Source organism: Tiliqua scincoides, chromosome 1 (genome assembly GCF_035046505.1).
Source record: "Tiliqua scincoides isolate rTilSci1 chromosome 1, rTilSci1.hap2, whole genome shotgun sequence".
NCBI lineage: Eukaryota > Metazoa > Chordata > Lepidosauria > Squamata > Scincidae > Tiliqua > Tiliqua scincoides.
Genome location: NC_089821.1, coordinates 230,218,563 through 230,237,059, shown reverse-complemented (window position 1 = coordinate 230,237,059; position 18,497 = coordinate 230,218,563). Strand labels below are relative to the sequence as shown.

At 43.4% G+C, this 18,497-nt stretch overlaps 1 protein-coding gene across 6 annotated transcripts in view; it reads right to left on the bottom strand.

Moving 5' to 3' along the window:
- The window catches only part of MTR (5-methyltetrahydrofolate-homocysteine methyltransferase), a 76,310-nt gene that overhangs the window by 12,821 nt on the left and 44,992 nt on the right, over positions 1-18,497 (bottom strand). For all 6 annotated transcript variants that reach the window (XR_010793867.1, XR_010793868.1, XM_066617173.1 and 3 more), the window contains 6 exons: positions 16,089-16,241; positions 12,059-12,166; positions 9,195-9,298; positions 5,310-5,377; positions 4,203-4,323; positions 3,496-3,577 (listed from right to left, as the gene is read on the bottom strand). Coding sequence is in view for 4 of the 6 variants with exons in the window: in XM_066617173.1 (XP_066473270.1) it covers positions 3,496-3,577; positions 4,203-4,323; positions 5,310-5,377; positions 9,195-9,298; positions 12,059-12,166; positions 16,089-16,241 (636 nt within the window). In the remaining 2 variants the exon portion in view is untranslated. The remainder of the gene's footprint in view (positions 1-3,495; positions 3,578-4,202; positions 4,324-5,309; positions 5,378-9,194; positions 9,299-12,058; positions 12,167-16,088; positions 16,242-18,497) is intronic.

Sequence of the window (18,497 nt, the reverse complement as noted above, 5' to 3'; positions counted from 1 at the left end):
TATACATATCTACTCAGACATAAGACCCTAAGGTTCAAATACTATATAGTCAAATACTGACATTCAGAAAGTTTGAAAGCTCCACTTAGGTAGTAGGAAGAATTATTACCATTTCCCACCATGTAACTGGTAAAGGGTTTAGGCACACAGAAACAGTGGAAGCCATTTTAAATCCTAGATATGTTTACTTGTCTCTTTCATTGGGAACTGAACTGTCTGCACAACACAGTCATAAATTTAAGAGAAAGGTATCTGAAAATGTAAGAACTGAAATGTAAGCCTAGCAAACCATACTGAACATATTTACAATCACATGGAAGCCACTTCTGAGAGCTCTATTATTCATTAAGCAAGCTATTCTAGTCAGATTTAATTAAGCCCATGACTGCCTTAAGCATTCAAAAGCATCACCCTCTGCAGAAATCTGTGGTGCGATATACAGAAGCATTTATAAACTCAGATGATTTTCATAATATTTTACCTTTCCTTAGATAAATTAATACCTTTTGTAGCACATTTAGACTGGCAGAAAACCATTCAGGAGGTTTTTAAAAAAAAACTATTGGTAAAGAAGATTAGCAGGCAGCATAGCTCGAGTATGTATGAAAAATTCATTTGTTACACATCACTGATTGAATTATGGGAAAGCAGTTCTCCAGGTGAATGTGGCTGCAGCATATAAGAAAAAGGTAGAGTGGGAACAAATTATTTCATTCTTTTCCTTGTTACGGCCACACTCCTCAATACAAGTTAGAGTTCAGTACGAGCGTAATAATAAACTGCTGTTCAGCAAGGTCCATTATAATGTTTCCCTCCTTTGTCTAAAAACCACTGCTATGAGAGGCAATTACCTTCTGTTATTACAGAAAGAGGTAGCAAGACTAAGAACTAGAGATTTTATTATGATCTCTAAAATATTACTACCGTAATATGACTTTTTAAATGCTCAAAGTTGTTTATAATGTGCTATTCACCAACATAACCTTAGTTCATTATTATTCCCATAATGCAGAGAGCAAACAGAGGCTTAGGGGTGGCCACCTCATAGCTCTATCCACATTCAGTACCCAATCAGTTAGCAGTGTTCTTTAGCCTGTGGCTCTTAACCCCAATGGGGTTGCAAAGGCTCATCTGCAGGGTCGTGGCAACCTTTCAAAGCCTGTGCAAGAAAGGACTTGGATCCAATCCAATAACCGTACTGCCTTCATCAAATTTCTTGATATAAGCCTGCACAGCTTCATCTCACTTCTTGCCCAGCAGCTCCTAAGGCTGCCCCTATTCAGGCTGCTACCTCACAGGGCTGTTGTGAAGACACAAGAGGTGGGGGGAACAGAGTGGGCAGGAGAATTGGTGGTGGGTCCCCAGTCACATACTAGCCCTCTCTAGCCTGTTGCTGCAGTTGGCTTGCCAATCTTCTTTCAGATCACTAAAAGTGAGTCAAAAGAAGATTGCAGCAGTGACAGCCCACTTCTTCATCCAACGCTGCTGGAGGGGGGCAATAAAGCTGTTGTGGCTCCAGACTGCATCTCCCTGCTTACTCAGCTGCTCATGAAAGCATTGAGTGGGCACAGAGAAGTGAAATGGAGCCATGACAGCTTTATTCCCTTCTTCTTCCGCCAGCAGAACTGAAGCGCACCCCTTCTTCCCTTCGCTTAACCAGAGGTCCTCATGATGTGCAGCTTCCCTCTTCTGTGTGACTTCTGTTTCAAATGAGGCAGAGCTGGGAATGGAGCATGTTAGGTTCCCAGCATGCTCCACTCCTGTTTATTCAAAACTGAAATGTCACAGAGGAGGATGGCTGCATGCTGACGCCAGCTCCATGTAAGCTACGGTGCGCCACCCCTCTCCCCTCATGGTCCACCAGGTTGGGTGGGGGGGCATGTGTGCAAGGGAGGCAAAATCTGAGGAGGAATTAGGGCATTGGAGAGGCATTAACTGCTCCTGTTTCCATCTATACACAGGTGGTTAATGGAAGAGAGATGTAACTCACTACACACACCAGAGTCCTCTTTTTTAAGGTATCATACCATCAGGGAGGCTGAATTCTGAGAAGGCAGACATCTAGCCTTACTGCATATAGATTGTTAAGGAGTATTAAAAACATTCACCACAACCAACAGCTAAAGCTAATCAAAATGTTGTGTTTTAATGCAGAAAGATCTGGACTGCAATCTGTATCTTTCTGCAAATGTAGAAAGATCTGGACCAAAGGTCACACAATGGAACAGAATATGGCAGGCTTCATCTAGTTTCCCCTAGTGAAATTAAGCTTAGAACTGACTTCCTGAATTAGCACATATCGCCTCCCAGTGGCGTCCCTAGGGTTTTGTGTCACACAATGTGGAAGGTCAGCACGTTACCCCCATGATAGGCCTCCTCCTGTACCACACCATACAGAATAAATTACAATATAATATGCATGGCCTAAATGCGGTGGCATCACTAGGTAAGGTGTAGCTCCCATTAACTTTATTTATAATATAGAACAGGTCACCCAACAAATCAGTAGCCAATAAAAAATCCAGTGGCCAACTTAATTACACTCACACAACTGAATAGCTCTGATCTAAAGAAATGAGAGCTGACTCATACCAACACCTTATTGGTTCCCTGTTGTTTCATAACAACACCTCATTGGCTCTCGGAACAATCAGTCTCATTGGTCAGTTTTGAGTTAAAGAAATTCACTTTTCCTAAGACAGATGTGCTTTCCTTTTCTAATTTTAATGGCTAATGTTCGATAGAAGATAGATATTTCAGCACCATTTGTTTCATTGCATTTTGCATGAAATTCTGCATTGAATGACATATAAAATGATTATCTGAACATACCAAGATTTTCACAATTTTGGCCAGTAGTGGTGTCACTTCCCCAAGTGTGTCACCCAGTGCAGCACGCACCCCCTGCACCGTTCTGGTGACACCACTGTAGCCTCTAATTCCCTTTTCTTTGCCTTCCTTCCCTTTCCCACTCTCTGTATCTCCCTTTTATCCAACTGAAATACAAATTGCAAGTTTCTTGGGGCAAGAACCTGTCTTCTTTGCATATGTTTCTCTGCAAAGTACATGCACATTAATGGTTACCACTTCATTTCTGACAAATGAATCTGATATACAGCAAAACTTTAAACAATCCATTCATTCACAGCATACATTTTCATAGCACATAGCACAAATGACAGAAAATATGCAACACGTGCCCAGTGGAATCCTACTGCCTCCAGAAAAAGCATGACCAATTCCCATATCATAACGAAGTTAAGCTTCAGGGATGATACAAGTACCTACAGCTACAATACAGTTCAAGATTGCCATGCAAACCTTATACTTCAATACTATGACAACGACAGTGTAGCGAACATTCCTGGCGTTTATTTTGAACACAGAATACTAGCTGTCACTGAGTCAGTCAACGGTCTGATCCACTAGAACTATTCTTATCTTTGTAAAATGCATTTGCAAAGATTGGGACAACAAATATATTCCACAACTTACCACCACCACACTCTTGGAAGCATCCAGGACGTGAATGACAGGAGCACTGTATCGTGGAGCAATTTTTACTGCTGTGTGTGTCCTGCGATGATAAAAAAAGACATACAGGAAATGCAAGTATGGAACGAATTGCTTCAACATCCTGCTAATGTACAAACAATTTTATGCCCCAGTGGGAAAACTATACAATAAACTGCCTCAGTTTCTTGCAAGCTCATTTTCCTTTCCATGGAAATTACAGTCCATCTGCAGATCATCTGACTACCTAAAAGGCAGAGGAGAGTATTTGACACTATTTACATGACTGTAGCTACAACCCACTTGTCACTTCCCTCCAGGTTGATGAGGAGCCTTTGACAGGGACTCTCTGGGTAGGATCTGTCAGCAAGCCACAAAGTCATCAGCTAGCCCACATCCCACCAGCATGTCCAGCAGAATGTTGTGGGGAACCTTGTCAAAATCCTTACTGAAATCCAGATGTATTATGTCTGCAGCATTCTCCCCCATCTAATAACTCTGTCAGATAAAGGTTTATCTGTCAAGCCTTGTTCTTGAGCAAACAATGCTGGCTCTTAGCAAAAGCCACATTTCTAAATACTCACAGACAGGCTGTTAAATGTTCAATTTAATATTAATATTCTGAAGAACAACAGAATTTGAACTTACATTTACTACTTCCAAGGTACACCAAAAAGGACCCAACTTACTTAGAAGTAGTTGCTCCTCCAATCAGCAAAGGAATTTTTATTTCTAATCTCTCCATTTCCTTGGCAACAAAAATCATCTCATCCAGAGAAGGTGTAATGAGACCAGACAGACCAATGATATCTATTAAATAAAAATGGTTAAAAATATTTCCATTTTACCTCAGATTTCAGAACTCTTCTCAGACATTAGCCAAAATCAACCAACCATGCAATGAGCAAAAGCTCATAAGTTTTTATTACATTTTTCCAGTGACACTATACAGCATGGAAATCATTTTAGGCCTCATTGCAAGCATCTATGAAATGGGTTTTACTGATACAGGGTGTAAGAAATTTAAGTAACTTTACTAAAAGATGCAGTAAGGCTGAAGAAAAAAGGTTAACATATCCTAGTACTTACTATCCAGTTCAGCACTGGTAGCACTGAGTGTCACAAATGCGACACCCCTGTGACACTCACCGCTGGGCTGGCACCAGCTCAGACAGGCTCACACTGAGCCAGTGCCAGGTGGAGGTCTTTCACACGCCACCCAGAGATATGGATGAGGGCCGGGCAGCGAAGCAGTGAGTGGGGGTGGGGTGAGACATTCCGGGGCAGAGGAGAGGGAGTTGGGCGGGGTTGGTGGAGCTCTGTTTCGCTAGATCTAGAGCCCTGCATGAAGCCTCCCGGCCAGACATGGAGCTGCTTTATTCTGCACCGGCTAAATAACTACCACAAATAGCCCCATTGCAGGGCCTACTCCCTTACCTGGGAAAGGGACAAATGCCCCCTTCCTCTGAAGAGCCGCTACTGGCTGTCCAGCAGCCATTGTATGCAGTGGGAGCCATTTCAGGGCTGCTGCTCCTCTTGGCGCCAGACAGCTCAGGATTGGGCTTCCCAATCATTGCAACTTTGATTCCTCAACGTATCTGAGAGCACTATAATAATTCTATGTAAAAAGACCTCACTTTGAGGAAAAACTGAAAAACTGAAATTGCACTTATTTTATTTACTTTGAGCTTTGTATTTCCTTGATACCACTGAGCCTCTTCAGATACAAGTTCAGGAGCATAATTCCAATGTGGTCAAGAATAAAACTGATGAATGCAGATAAAACACCTTCATACCTGCTTTGTTTTCAAGAGCAGCTTTGAGTATCTTGTCACATGGAGTCATGACTCCCAAATCAACAACTCTGGGGAGGGGAAAAGATACTTAGCTAGTCATCATGTATATGCACTCAATCCAATTCTGCAGTAAGTTATTATGTTAGGGAGGCCAAAGGGATTGGTATTTGAATTTTAATCTTCCTAGACAGCTGAGCTCTCAGGCCTCAGTATTCTCTATTACCCTATTCCAAATCAATCCCTCTATACCACTCACATTTCCTCCAAACACTCAGCCACAGCTGCACCCATTATTATAATAAAGTCACCAACATATATTTTACAGAAGAGAAGCAGCCGTGCTAAGAAGCCAGACAGGATGTGGTCGGTCCCAGTTTCCTTGACATCTGCTAATAAAAGGCTTGTACTGTGTCAGGGTCCCCCTGACTTACCTGGGGGAAACCTGGAGGGAACAAGCTTACAGGGCAAGAGGGAAGCTCAAGGCAAGGAGGAGACAGGCTCCAAGGCCAGCAGCAGGTAGAGTACCAGTCTGGAGGTGGAGGGAGGAAGAGCACCAGGTTCCAGCCTTTTGGCTATCACAAGCAGTGAGGGACAGGGCTGGGAGAGGCCAGTCAGCCTTTTAACCCTCCCATGGAGGAAGGGGCGGGGCCTGGAGGGGCCTGTCATGAGCATAAAGCCCAGCTGGGCCAAGGATGAAGCCAGTCTGGGGTCAGGCAGCTGGAGGGAGCAGAACCCAGCCTGCCCATGAACCAAAGACTGGCTAGGAGCCAAAAAGCCCTAGCAGCTGGGGGAGAAGGGTCCAGGTGATGCAACCCCCTTCCCCCCACACTCTCTGCTGGTGGCTGGGCTGCTGCTCTGGGAGACAGAACCTCCAGTGCCCTGCCGCTGCTTCTTGCAAGTATAAGGTTCCCCCTCAAGCCAGGACTCCACATACTGTATCAGCATATGATACTACTGGGTACACAACAGGTACACACACTCTGGAAATGTAACATCTGTAATATGAAGTATGACCCTTAAGTAAACATGTGCTTGTTTTAATATAAGTCTTCATGTGAAGCTAACTGAAATTTATACCTTTCAGAATTGGAAAGATTTCTAAATTTAAAAAATGTTCATACGCAGTGATTCTCATTATCCCTCTATTATTTTTTGCTCAGTACAAGCTTAACTTTGTAGGTTCCATCTTTTGATACCTTTTCCCTACACCTGTAGTCTGCCTACCTACATTCAGATGCAAATAGTTATTTTGTATACTGGGCAATGCACACATACAATATACTGCTGCCCCATCATTGGTACTAGTAAGTCATATCATACTTTATGCAGTGTCGATGGATAATGTAAATGGGGAATACAATGCTCGATTGACTAATTGCTTGGATCTAATCTTAATCTTGATCTAATCTTGACTGACACAACAATACGCATACTTGGGGCCCAATCCTATACAGCACCAATGCTGGAGGAACAAGTGTTTTGTCAGCATAGACTGCCTTATGGTGGCTGCGAAACAACTTCTGGCAACACATGAAGTTGCATGCTGCTGGAGAACCAGGAGGAAGGTTAAAGCAAGCTCACAAGCAGCAACAATGCTGGACTAGTTTGCCAACCCAGGTAAGTCAGTGAGATGGGGGCAGGGTAGAATGGGCAGACAGATTAGGGTCTGCAGAGGGGACAGGTTCAACAGCAGCAGCAGCTGCCAAATCCTGACCCTCTTCCCAGACTCAGTCCTGTGACTTGTGTCCATGCAATCATGTGCCAGCAATTTTGCTGGTGTGGGTCCAAGTAAACCCCTCTGTTCCATTACCCAAAGGTAATGTTTCCTTTCCTAGAGGAGACCTCCGGGACTGCCCTCCTCGCAGGACGCAGCACAAGCTGTTTTGGTGGGGCAAGCACATGGCAAGCAGTATTTTAAAAGAAGTATTCCATCCTTTTATCAGTATTGGAAACTTCATAGAGTTAATGAAGCAAAAGTATCGTTTAGATCTAAATAGAATCCTTTACAGACGACAGGTGGGCTATTCAGTAACAAGAATAGTAACTCCATATTTTAGGCAGATATAGAAGCAGTTCAATTGATTTTTGCGTACTTAAACCATGCAGTTACAGTCCTTCTTGCTATATATTGACAGATGGGTAACCATCGAATACACTTCTTAGATGCCTACTTTTATCTTATACTGAAAATGTGGTATGTGATTGAGAGATGACACCAGAGATGGTGCCTTGTTGCTCTTTCATATATTTTACATATATGATACTATAAAATTGTTATGCTTTCTGTCATTGTTTCATTGTATGCATTTTTCTTTAAATGTTTTTAAAAAAAGAGCACTGCTCCCTCACACAGAGTAGAGAATGCCTCTTGTAAAACATATTTACATTATTGTTTTTAAAATATGCCTTCTGCTTTACAACTATGCCTTTTATTCCCAAGTAAATTAATTGATCAATAAACAAACTTGTACAATAAAAGGACTAATATTTCTTATCTGGGCGACATCCCTGTTCTGTTGGTTACATTCCAACTCAACAGGACAGAACTGTGCACCTGCTAGATCAGTTAATGCATGCCCAAATAGATCATGAGGATGCAAAACCTATTCAGTATGAAAGCTACTAGAAAGATGGCCCAGTCCTATCCAAATTTTTAGTGCCAATGCAGCTGCAATGCAGCCCCAACGTATGGGAACCAATGTACCCTTACTTTGAGGGGGCCACTATGACTGCCCCCTACCGCAGGGTGTAGCCCATGCCCATTGGCACAGCTACATTAGCACGAGAAAGTTGGATAAGATTGGGCCCTGAAATAAGACAGCAGGAAACATCAAAATGGCTAAAAGAATCAACAGAACTTGCCTGTTAAAACTATGCTGCACCCTTTAATAAATATTGATCAGCATGCTTACAATTTATTTAAAAAAGAAAAAAAGCCAGAAGAATCTAACACAGATTCTTCTTCTGTGTCTCTCAGTTTGATTTTATAAAATCCTTAGCTAAATAAATTTTAGTTTTCAGTGCTGCCAAATTACAATATATTATCTTGAGCTTTGCAATACCTATGAAAGCAATTACACAGGCCAACACACATTTTGCTTCCTTAAACGTTACACCAATTCCTGGGTATATTTGGGGTGCTGATTCCAAAAAATGGCATCCGTTTTGCCCTATCACGTCTACTTTAGGAGACACGGCATAGCCTCTTTAGTGAACGGTTCAAGCAGCTTCCTCATGAGGAAGCTGCTTGAACCATTCACTAATGAGGCTATGCTAATCTCCAAAATTAGATGTGATAGGGCAAAACGGATGCCATTTTTGGAATCAGCACCCCAAATCCATATCAAACCATAAAGTTTGGGAAAAACTTTTCTGACCCTCAATTTTCTAGGCCTGTATTATCAATGGGTTTCAATTTCTGCTTTCAGTCTAAAACAAAAGTATCTGTAGTTTGTGATTGAAAATAACAAGTACCCTACTTCAAAAAAGTTCCAGTGAGGACAGTAACTAGAAAGTTTCAGATACTATAAAAATACTGAAGTTGTGGCTTAGAAACATATTTTATTGCTTTAGTCAGCATCATTTCCTCTTTTGTTTGAAGACTGCATACTGCATTTTACTAGGAAAACCTTTTTCCCCTTCTGGTCATTTAACAGTTGATTATATGAAAGGAAAAGCTAAGAAGGTTACAGTTCTGGGTCACATAACCCTAACATTAGGATTAAGCACAGTATTCCTAACAGTCAACATCTCAGTCACATCCTCTTTGATGAGTTACGCACCCCCATTCCCCAATCAGTCATGCACTTTTAACTCACACTCCTTCTGAGGAAATATTAATCTGCTCAATACAAAGAAAAAAAAACCCAACAGCATGAGATCTACCTGAAATTATTGCAGCCCAGAACAACTCCCACAATGTTCTTGCCAATGTCATGTACGTCACCTTTCACAGTAGCTAATACAATTGTGCCATGATAAGGATCCTCCTGCAAGAATTAAATAAAATATTCTCAGAGTTTTTGAAGACTTCACATTTGAGCAACTTGGACTGCATGAATGATAGGTTTACTGTGATAATTGTTATTTTCAGCTGTTTAAAGTAGAAACAAGTCTGCACGAATTACACAGTCGAATGTATATGTGTGAGTGCATACACACGTGCACATATATTAGATATGTAATTCAGCAAACGGCAGGATGGAAGGTTTGCCCAAGTCTAAGCACTCTGCACGACATCCATCTCACAATTTGCAAGGAAGACCCAAGGAGACAGATGCAAAACAGCATATAAACGAAACCAAATTTCAGCAGGATATTACATGAGAACAAAAAATGTGAATGATGCATTTGCATCTTAACTCTGCTGACTTGTTCAATGTACGAGTATACAATTTGTCTGTTGGTAAAGGCGGATTTGTGAAGACTTTATGCTAATTCCTTCAGACAAAAGCCCTCAAGTAAGATTTAAAGCTACATGTGATGGTGGTAAATTTTTTGGTAATCCACAGCTGTCCTAGTCATAGAAAAGGGTAGGGAGTCTAATTTTAAGATAAAAAAGGGCTGCAGATCTGAGCCAGCCTTCCTCCCTCCCTTGTCCAAGGTCTTTATCTCTCAGCAGGGTTCAGTTCTGGTAGTGATATCCAACTTGGGGGGGAGGGGGGAGACTTCTAGGAATGGACTACAGGAAAACAGGCCATAGGGGGAGAAGAGAGTTCAACTCCATCAGTGCTTCTTCCATTTGTTCTTAAAATCAGAACAACTTTTTCTCTCGACTTTTTATTTAAAGCCGGGTTTGAGCAACTGGGCTGCCTCGATGATGTCTACAGTTTGAGTCTAAGAAACTCTTTAAATCTCACATAATCTTCTTTGAAAATCCTTGATGCCCAAGAGACACTGTGTTTACCATAATGATTAATCTCTTCTGCCTTTCTAAAGTGTCAAACTTAGGAAGGAATGAACTTTTAAGACTGTGCCAAGTGACTGCACAATCCAATATCATTCTGCATTATATTTCAACACCACTGAAAAGCCTCCACAGCTGGAGTGAAAAGGCATACTGGAATGGTCCAACAATGACTGTAGGTTTAATTGGTGATGGAAGTCCTAAAACAAACATAAATAAGAAGGACTGAAGGAAAAGGCAAAACATCCAGCTCCAGATAGCACTGCAATATGGACCAGAGCATATGGCTTGATTTCAAGGTGTTTTCTACATAGGAGCAAGAGAGAATTTCAAGCATTACTGATTTGGAGCATTCCAATCCTGGGAACAGAACCAGATAGATATCCTTTTCAATCCTGGCACAAGCCTGCAGGCACAGGCATTCATTCTAAAACATAATCACCAGTGTTCTATATTGGCTGGATTACTACACCAGAGGTAACTGCACTCTAGAGAGAAGCCGTGCCAGCTGAAATGCATCTTATTTCGAAACTGGGCATCAGAATGTGGCCTTAATAAGTATATTTGGGGTTAACACAATATTTTTCTCTCTTCATTTGCTAGAAATAGGTTCCAGAACACCTAGGAGATGAGTTTATCGTGCACATCAAGTCATAGCAAGCAGTTATATTGGACTGGTTTAATCTTTCTCTCACACACACTTGCGCGCGCTCTCTCTCTCTCCTCCTTTCTGTGAAGCTAAACGCAATTCCTCTGGTGGCTCTTGATTGTTTTTTAAACATTTTTGGGAGTCATTTCCCTCTTAGTTCATTCTGATCTCTTACCAGATGCCAAAGATAGCATAAAGTTCTCAATCTGTTTCTAAATCTATCCCAGACTTTGCAATTTAAACTAGAAGAACAACTGCTGTTATTTCATTACCATGCTTGTTAGGGATGAAAAATTCTGCTGCAGAACAGATCCTCAAGTTCTTTCCAGCCCTGATTCTTTCCAACATAACGGGTGGGGGCAGACGGAGTTGGACATACACTTCCCATGGGTTCTTACAGGCATCCAGAAAAACAGGAGCTACTTCACTGGAAAGCTTACTCACCATGTTATTGTCACATGCACAGTCTTTTTTTGAGGACTGAGCTTGCAGGGCCACGTTCTGCCGGCTTTAAGCAGAAAAGGTTGTGCAGAGGATTTGTAACATCATGAAGCACCCTTCCCGTCAGTCATTTTTCAGCTTAAACACAATGCTTAGAGTTTTTTCAGAAAAGAACTTCGTGATTGTTTGAGTGCATAAATAGTAAAAATATCAACCTTTTAAAAACCAAGAATAAGCAAGCAGCCCACCAGAAGTGAAGAAGGAGGTGGGGGAAAACTTGACAGGAATGTCAGCATTTGCTGTGGAAGAACATCAGTCAACTGAAGAGCAAAGATGAAGGGAAGGTGACTCACTTTGCAGGGACAGAAAAAAATGTATGCTTGTTCCTATTTTATGCATGTCTGTATGTTCTAAAAGGGATGGGGGAAGGCTGTGGAATAATGAGTAGAATTTCAAACCAGTTATGTAGCAAGTTTACCAAGACCCTGTCCTGCATTGCTCACCACAACTGTGACAGTCTTTATTGATACATGGTCAAGGGGCCAGTTTCATGTTCCAGTCAGTCACTTTTTACTTCACATAGGTGGGTCTGTTCATGAGAGCAGAAGACTTCCCTGTTCACAGAAGTTGCTACAACAGCACTGCACAATGTCCTGCCTCACATGAATTCTGCTATGCACAACCTCCAAGGCTCTAACACGACAATAGTGAAAATTCATTTAAGAGAAACAAGTACTGTAGCATGCAACATGCCTCTTCTTCTGTGTTACCCAACAATGTACGCATTTCCTCTCTCTCCTTTTCCATGAAGGGAATTAGGTGACCAACAGCCTTCTTCATAACTCGAGCAGACTTGATCACCTGAGCAGAAGGGTCACAAGAAGGAAATAGTGCAGCAATTGCAATATTTATTCAAAGGTACATTGAAATAAATACAACCCTCATCATTAAAAAACAAAAACAAACTAATTGACACCAACAAGTTCCAACTGTACTGTTAGGTCTAAAACAGCCCAGGTCCAATTTGAGCCTGCCCTGGGGTAAAAAGGGAGGAGGGTTGATTGTTCCTTCTCATTTCAGCACCCAGACGGGGAGAGGAGAATGTAAGATTTCCCTTTCACTCTCTCATACCACTTCCCTACTGCTTAGCCAGTCATATGTTGTACTGTCACAGCAGTGTTTTCTTTCTCTTTCAAAGCTGGGCAGATCTCCATTGTTACCCAGTCCATACTGGGGAGAGGAATGAGGAATGGCAGGTCTTCTTCCTCTGCTGTCTTGAGTTTCCCCTTTAATCCCTTGGAGCAGTTCCTCCAGGAAGGGGGTCTTCTTTAAGGATGACTCTGTCTTTTGGTCTGCAAGATTCCACCTCAGCTTGTCTGAATTGGCACATCTTCAGGAAATACAGTGGTGCCTTGCATAACGAAATTAATTTGTTCCGCGAGTCCTTTCGTTATGCGAGTTTTCCCATAGGAATGCATTGAAATTTAATTAATGCGTTCCTATGGGCAAAAAAAGTCAGAACAAAGTCAAATTTGGTTTACAAAGTGTTTATTAAGTGCTCTTTAAAGACATACCGTATTTTTCACTCCATGTAAAGTGAACAGCAGTCAACAGTGGCATTAAGAACCATTATCACTGTCATTAACAAATGGAGAGACTTAAAGGTTTGAGTACTCTAGTTTTCTGGAAACCCCAAGAACTCATCATCGCTAGAGTCAGAATTTATGAAGCTCATTTGCTCACAATCACTGACATCACTTTCTTCGCTGTCTTCCTCCCCCTTCCTTAGGGTGAATATGAGCATAAACTGGCATGAAGATCCCCCGCTCCCTAGGGTGAATGTGATCATAAACTGGCATGAAGATCCCCTGCTCCCTAGGGTGAATGTGAGCATAAACTGGCATGAAGATCCCCCGCTCCCTAGGGTGAATGTGATCATAAACTGGCATGAAGATCCCCTGCTCCCTAGGGTGAATGTGATCATAAACTGGCATGAAGATCCCCTGCTCCCTAGGGTGAATGGGATCATAAACTGACATGAAGATCCTCCCCTTACTAGGGTGGACGGGATCATAAACTGACATGAAGATCCCCTCTTATTAGGGTGAATGGGATCATAAACTCACATGAAGATCCTCCCCTTACTAGGGTGGACGGGATCATAAACTGACATGAAGATCCTCCCCTTACTAGGGTGGACGGGATCATAAACTGACATGAAGATCCTCCCCTTACTAGGGTGGACGGGATCATAAACTGACATGAAGATCCCCCCTTATTAGGGTGAATGGGATCATAAACTGACATGAAGATCCCCCCTTATTAGGGTGAATGGGATCAGGCTTGCGGGGGGGGGCTGTGATGGCAGGTTGCTGGGGGGGCTTACATTCAGGTGCTGGATGAGGTGAGTGAAGGCATCCCTCCCCTGCTGTGTGAGTGGGGGGGGGCAGAGCATCTCTGTGTGTAAGAGAAGGGGGCAGCCTGTGTGTGTGAGAGAGGGGGGAAAGTGTTTGTGTTGCAGAGAAGTTGTGATGCTCCAGGCTTGCGGGGGGGGGGGGAAGAGCGAGGCTGCGATGCTCCAGGCTTGGGGGGGGGGAAGAGAGAGGCTGTGATGCTCCAGGCTTAGGGGGGGGGAAGAGAGAGGCTGCGATGCTCCAGGCTTGGGGAAAGAGAGGCTGTGATGCTCCAGGCTTGCGGGGGGCACAAAAACGGGCGGGAGCAAGAACGTGCAACCCCTGACAGGCACACAGGAGCCTGGCCCTGTGAGTGAGTGAGTGAGGGGTGGTGAAGAGAGCGTAAGTGTGTGTGTGAGAGGGAGGGAGGGATGCTGACTGACCCGCTGCTGCGCGAGGAAACCCCAAGAACTCATCATCCTTCCTTAGGGTGAACGTGAGCATAAACTGGCATGACGATCCTCCCCCTTCCTTAGGGTGAATGTGAGCATAAACTGGCATGAAGATCCCCCCCTTAAAACAAACCAAAACAAAACAAAAATTCGTCTTGCGAAGCACGGGTCATAAAAATTCGTTGTGCAAGTCACCAAAAATCGCAAAACGCTTTCGTTCTGCGAGTTTTTTGGTGCGCGAGGCATTCGTTATGCGAGGCACCACTGTACAGGCTTCTTGGGGAGGGGGGTTATGCAGAACTTTGTGTTACATCTGGTTCCAAGAGGCCTTGCTGTATTTTCCAGCTTTGGCTACTCCCTTTTCTCATAGTCTTCAGTTTTGATAAGCCAATCTTCCATTGATCAGAGGGCCTCTTCATTCTCATAGTATACCTTAGTATTTCTTTGGCCCTGACAAAATGCAACTAGTTTCAAGAGGCCTCATAGTGGCTAGTACCGGTAATTGGTCAGAAAGTTAAACAGTTCAAGCTGAACTCCTTATCCTTCCTTTTTTTTTTTGCCACTGAGGCCCCTTTGCTCTAGCAACCTAAAGTTTGTGTTTGTGTGTCTCTTCTGATCCTCTTTTAATACGGCCACTCACCCACACTCCTCAAACACTTTTTGTTTTTTAAAAGCATTCAGAGGATAGTGTAAGCAAGGGGTAAAAGCATACCCTCTAAGACTTCATTAAGTCTAGCAATCAATAACCAATGCACATCGATTACACAGGCCTACAAAATTGAGGGTCAGAAAAGTTTTTCCCAAACTTTATGGTGGTTTGATATGAATTTGGGGTGCCGATTCCAAAAATGGCATCCATTTTGCCCTATCACATCTGGTTTTGGATATATAGCGTAGCCTCATTAGTGAATGGTTCAGGAAGCTGCTTGAACCATTCACTAAAGAGGCTATGCCGTGTCTCCAAAACTAGACGTGATAGGGCAAAACGGATGCCATTTTTGGAATCAGTATCCCAAATATACCCAGGAATTGGTGTAATGTTTAAGGAAGCAAAATGTGTGTTGGCCTGTGATACAGAATAATAAAAATATATCATAACAAAGCATCATAAGTTATCAGGCACTGAATAGTATAGTAAAATGGCATCTTTTAGAAAACAGCAGCATTTTGGACTCTAACAATACTTCTACCACCTTCCCCACTTCCTTGGCAGATCGGAATAGTACCCATGGGCCATATTGATGTGTCTTTTTGCTCCTTATGTCTATTCCCAGTTTCATCTCTGGATTTTCTCAATCATTATATAGGCATGTTGGAAAGTGGAAAATGCCTGGACCAATGCAATTCTTCAAAACAGGTGCCAGCCTACACATGAGCTATGCAGCTTCTGGCTAGGGCCTGCATCTGCTAAGCTGGCCCTGTGATGCATTACATATGAAATATTAGTGGTTTGGAGAGAAAAAGAACAGTTGTTTGCACTTGTACATAAAAGCAGAGTTAGTACACAAAGGAAGCAGGTTAACTGTGAACATCAAAGCATCAGTAAATATAAAGAAGAACCAGACAAATTAATGGAGTAGATGCCATCCTTGCCTACTGGCATATATCACCATATTTCAGGGCATTGTGAGTCATGGAACCAGCAAGCTAATAGGCCTGAAGCAATTGTTATCTTGGACAAGTGGCTATCTATAAGGATGAACATAGGGCCATCAGTAGCTATAAGGTAGGATGAAAGAAGAAGCCACTCCAGCGGGTTCCTTATCTTTTTTAAATACTGGAACATTGGTACTTCTTTTTCTATAAGCACTCAGATCAGTCAGGGATGGTATCTGGTCAAAGAGATGACTGGCCTGACCTGATGCAGATATTTATATTATCTATATATTTGCCCCTTTTCACAGACAGCTTATGACAGGCTACTTTGTTGCTCTTTACCTGTGGAAGAAACATCTTGCCAGCCCCAAAAAGATCACCAACAGTTTTCATGCCATTCATCAAAGGTCCCTCAATTATGTGAAGAGGTCTGGAATATTTTTCACGGTTTAATCTAGCCTCTTCTGTGTCCTCAATCACATATTTCTCAATGCCCTGCAAAAACAACAGAATAATATTAATAGGTGTGGGTGGTATAACATTACATGTCTATAATATATTAATAGTAGGGGGGACATGCAAACAGGAAGGATGAAGGAGTTATGATAAAGCAGAGGGGGGAAAATGACTCCCTACCCTAGCAAGCCTAGCATGTTCTAGGGATAGACTGTACCCTGCTCAAATTTTTTGCTTAAAAAAAAGCGCACACAAGGATTTGTAGATTCTGCCAGATTTTAGACAGCAGAAGCAATCGCATTTAAGTTAATGTTTAATCATGTAGTCTTGATTTCATCAAAGCATCCCTACGAGGGATTCCATGGCAATTGCAGCGTATTCAAACATAGATGTTGGCAACCTTCAGTCTTGAAAGACTATCGCGCTCTGAATGGTGGTTTAGGCACAGCGTCTAGTGTGGCTGAAAAGGCTGATTCGGGAGTGACAATCCCTTCCACACTGGGAGCAAGTATAGTGTGTCCCTGGTCTGTCTCCCTGGCTATGGGCCTTCCTTCTTTGCCTCCTTGCCTCAGACTATTGGCCAAGTGTCTCTTCAAACTGGGAAAGGCCATGTTGCACAGCCTGCCTTCAAGCAGCACGTTCAGAGGCCAAGGTTTCCCATCTGTTAAGGTTCATTCCTAAGGCTTTCAGATCCCTCTTGCAGATGTCCTTGTATCGCAGCTGTGGTCTACCCGTAGGGTGCTTTCCCTGCACAAGTTTTCCATAGAAGAGGTCCTTTGGGATCCGACCATCGCCCATTCTCACGACATGACCAAGCCAACGCAGGCGTCTCTGTTTCAGCACTGTGTACACGCTGGGGATTCCAGCTCGTTCCAGGACTGTATTATTTGGAACTTTGTCCTGCCAGGTGATAAAGAGGATGCGTCGGAGGCAGTGTATGTGGAAAGCGTTCAGCTTCTTCTCCTGTTGTGAGCGAAGAGTCCATGACTCGCTGCAGTACAGAAGTGTACTCAGGACGCAAGCTCTGTAGACCTGGATCTTGTTATGTTCCGTCAGCTTCTTGTTGGACCAGACTCTCTTTGTGAGTCTGGAAAACGTGGTAGCTACTTTACTGATGCGTTTGTTTAGCTCGGTATCCAGAGAAAGGGTGTCGGAGATCATTGAGCCAAGGTCCACAAAGTCGTGGACACCCTCCAGTTCATGCGCAGCACAGATTGTAATGCAGGGAGGTGAGTCCACATCCTGAACCTGTGTTTTCTTCAGGCTGATTGTCAGTCCAAAATCTTGGCAGGCCTTGCTAAAACAATCCATGAGCTGCTGGAGATCTTTGGCAGAGTGGGTAGTGACAGCTGCATCGTCGGCAAAGAGGAAGTCATACAGACATTTCAGCTGGACTTTGGACTTTGCTCTCAGTCTGGAGAGGTTGAAGAGCTTTCTGTCTGATCTGGTCTGGAGATAGATGCCTTCAGTTGGAGTTCCAAAGGCATGCTTCAGCAGGACAGAGAAGAAAATCCCAAACAAGGTTGGCACAAGAACACAGCCCTGCTCCACTCTGCTTTGGATGTCAAAGGGGTCTGATGTGGAGCCATCGAAGACAACAGTGCCCTTCATGTCCTTATGGAAAGATCTGATGATGCTGAGGAGCCTGGGTGGACATCCGATCTTGGGGAGAATCTTGAAGAGGCCGTCCCCGCTGACCAGGTCGAAAGCCTTCATGAGATCTATGAAGGTTATAAAGAGTGGCTGTCGTCGTTCTCTGCATTTCTCCTGCAGCTGTCTAAGGGAGAATACCATATCGGTGGTGGACCTGTTGGTTCGGAATCCACACTGCAATTCTGGATAGACGCTCTCTGCAAGTACCTGGAGCCTCTACAGTGCAACTCGGTCAAACAGCTTTCCTGCAACGCTAAGAAGAGACATGCCGCGGTAGTTATTGCAGTCACCCGTCGCCTTTGTTCTTGTACAGCGTGACGGTGTTTGCATCCCTCATGTCCTGTGGTACTCCACCTTCTCTCAGCAGAGGATTTCATACAGCTCAGCAGCAATGATCTCTTTGCAGCACTTTAAGACTTCAGCAGGGATGCTGTCTTTCCCAGGTGCCTTGCCAGAGGCAAGGGAGTCCAGGGCCACGTGAAGTTCTGCTAGGGTTGATTCACTGTCAAGCTCCTCCAACACAGGCAGGCACTCGATGTTGTTCAGTACTTCCTCGGTTACTGCATTTTCTCTGGAATACAGGTCAGAGTAGTGCTGCACCCAGCGTTCCATCTGCTGTGCCCGGTCCTGGATGACCTCGCC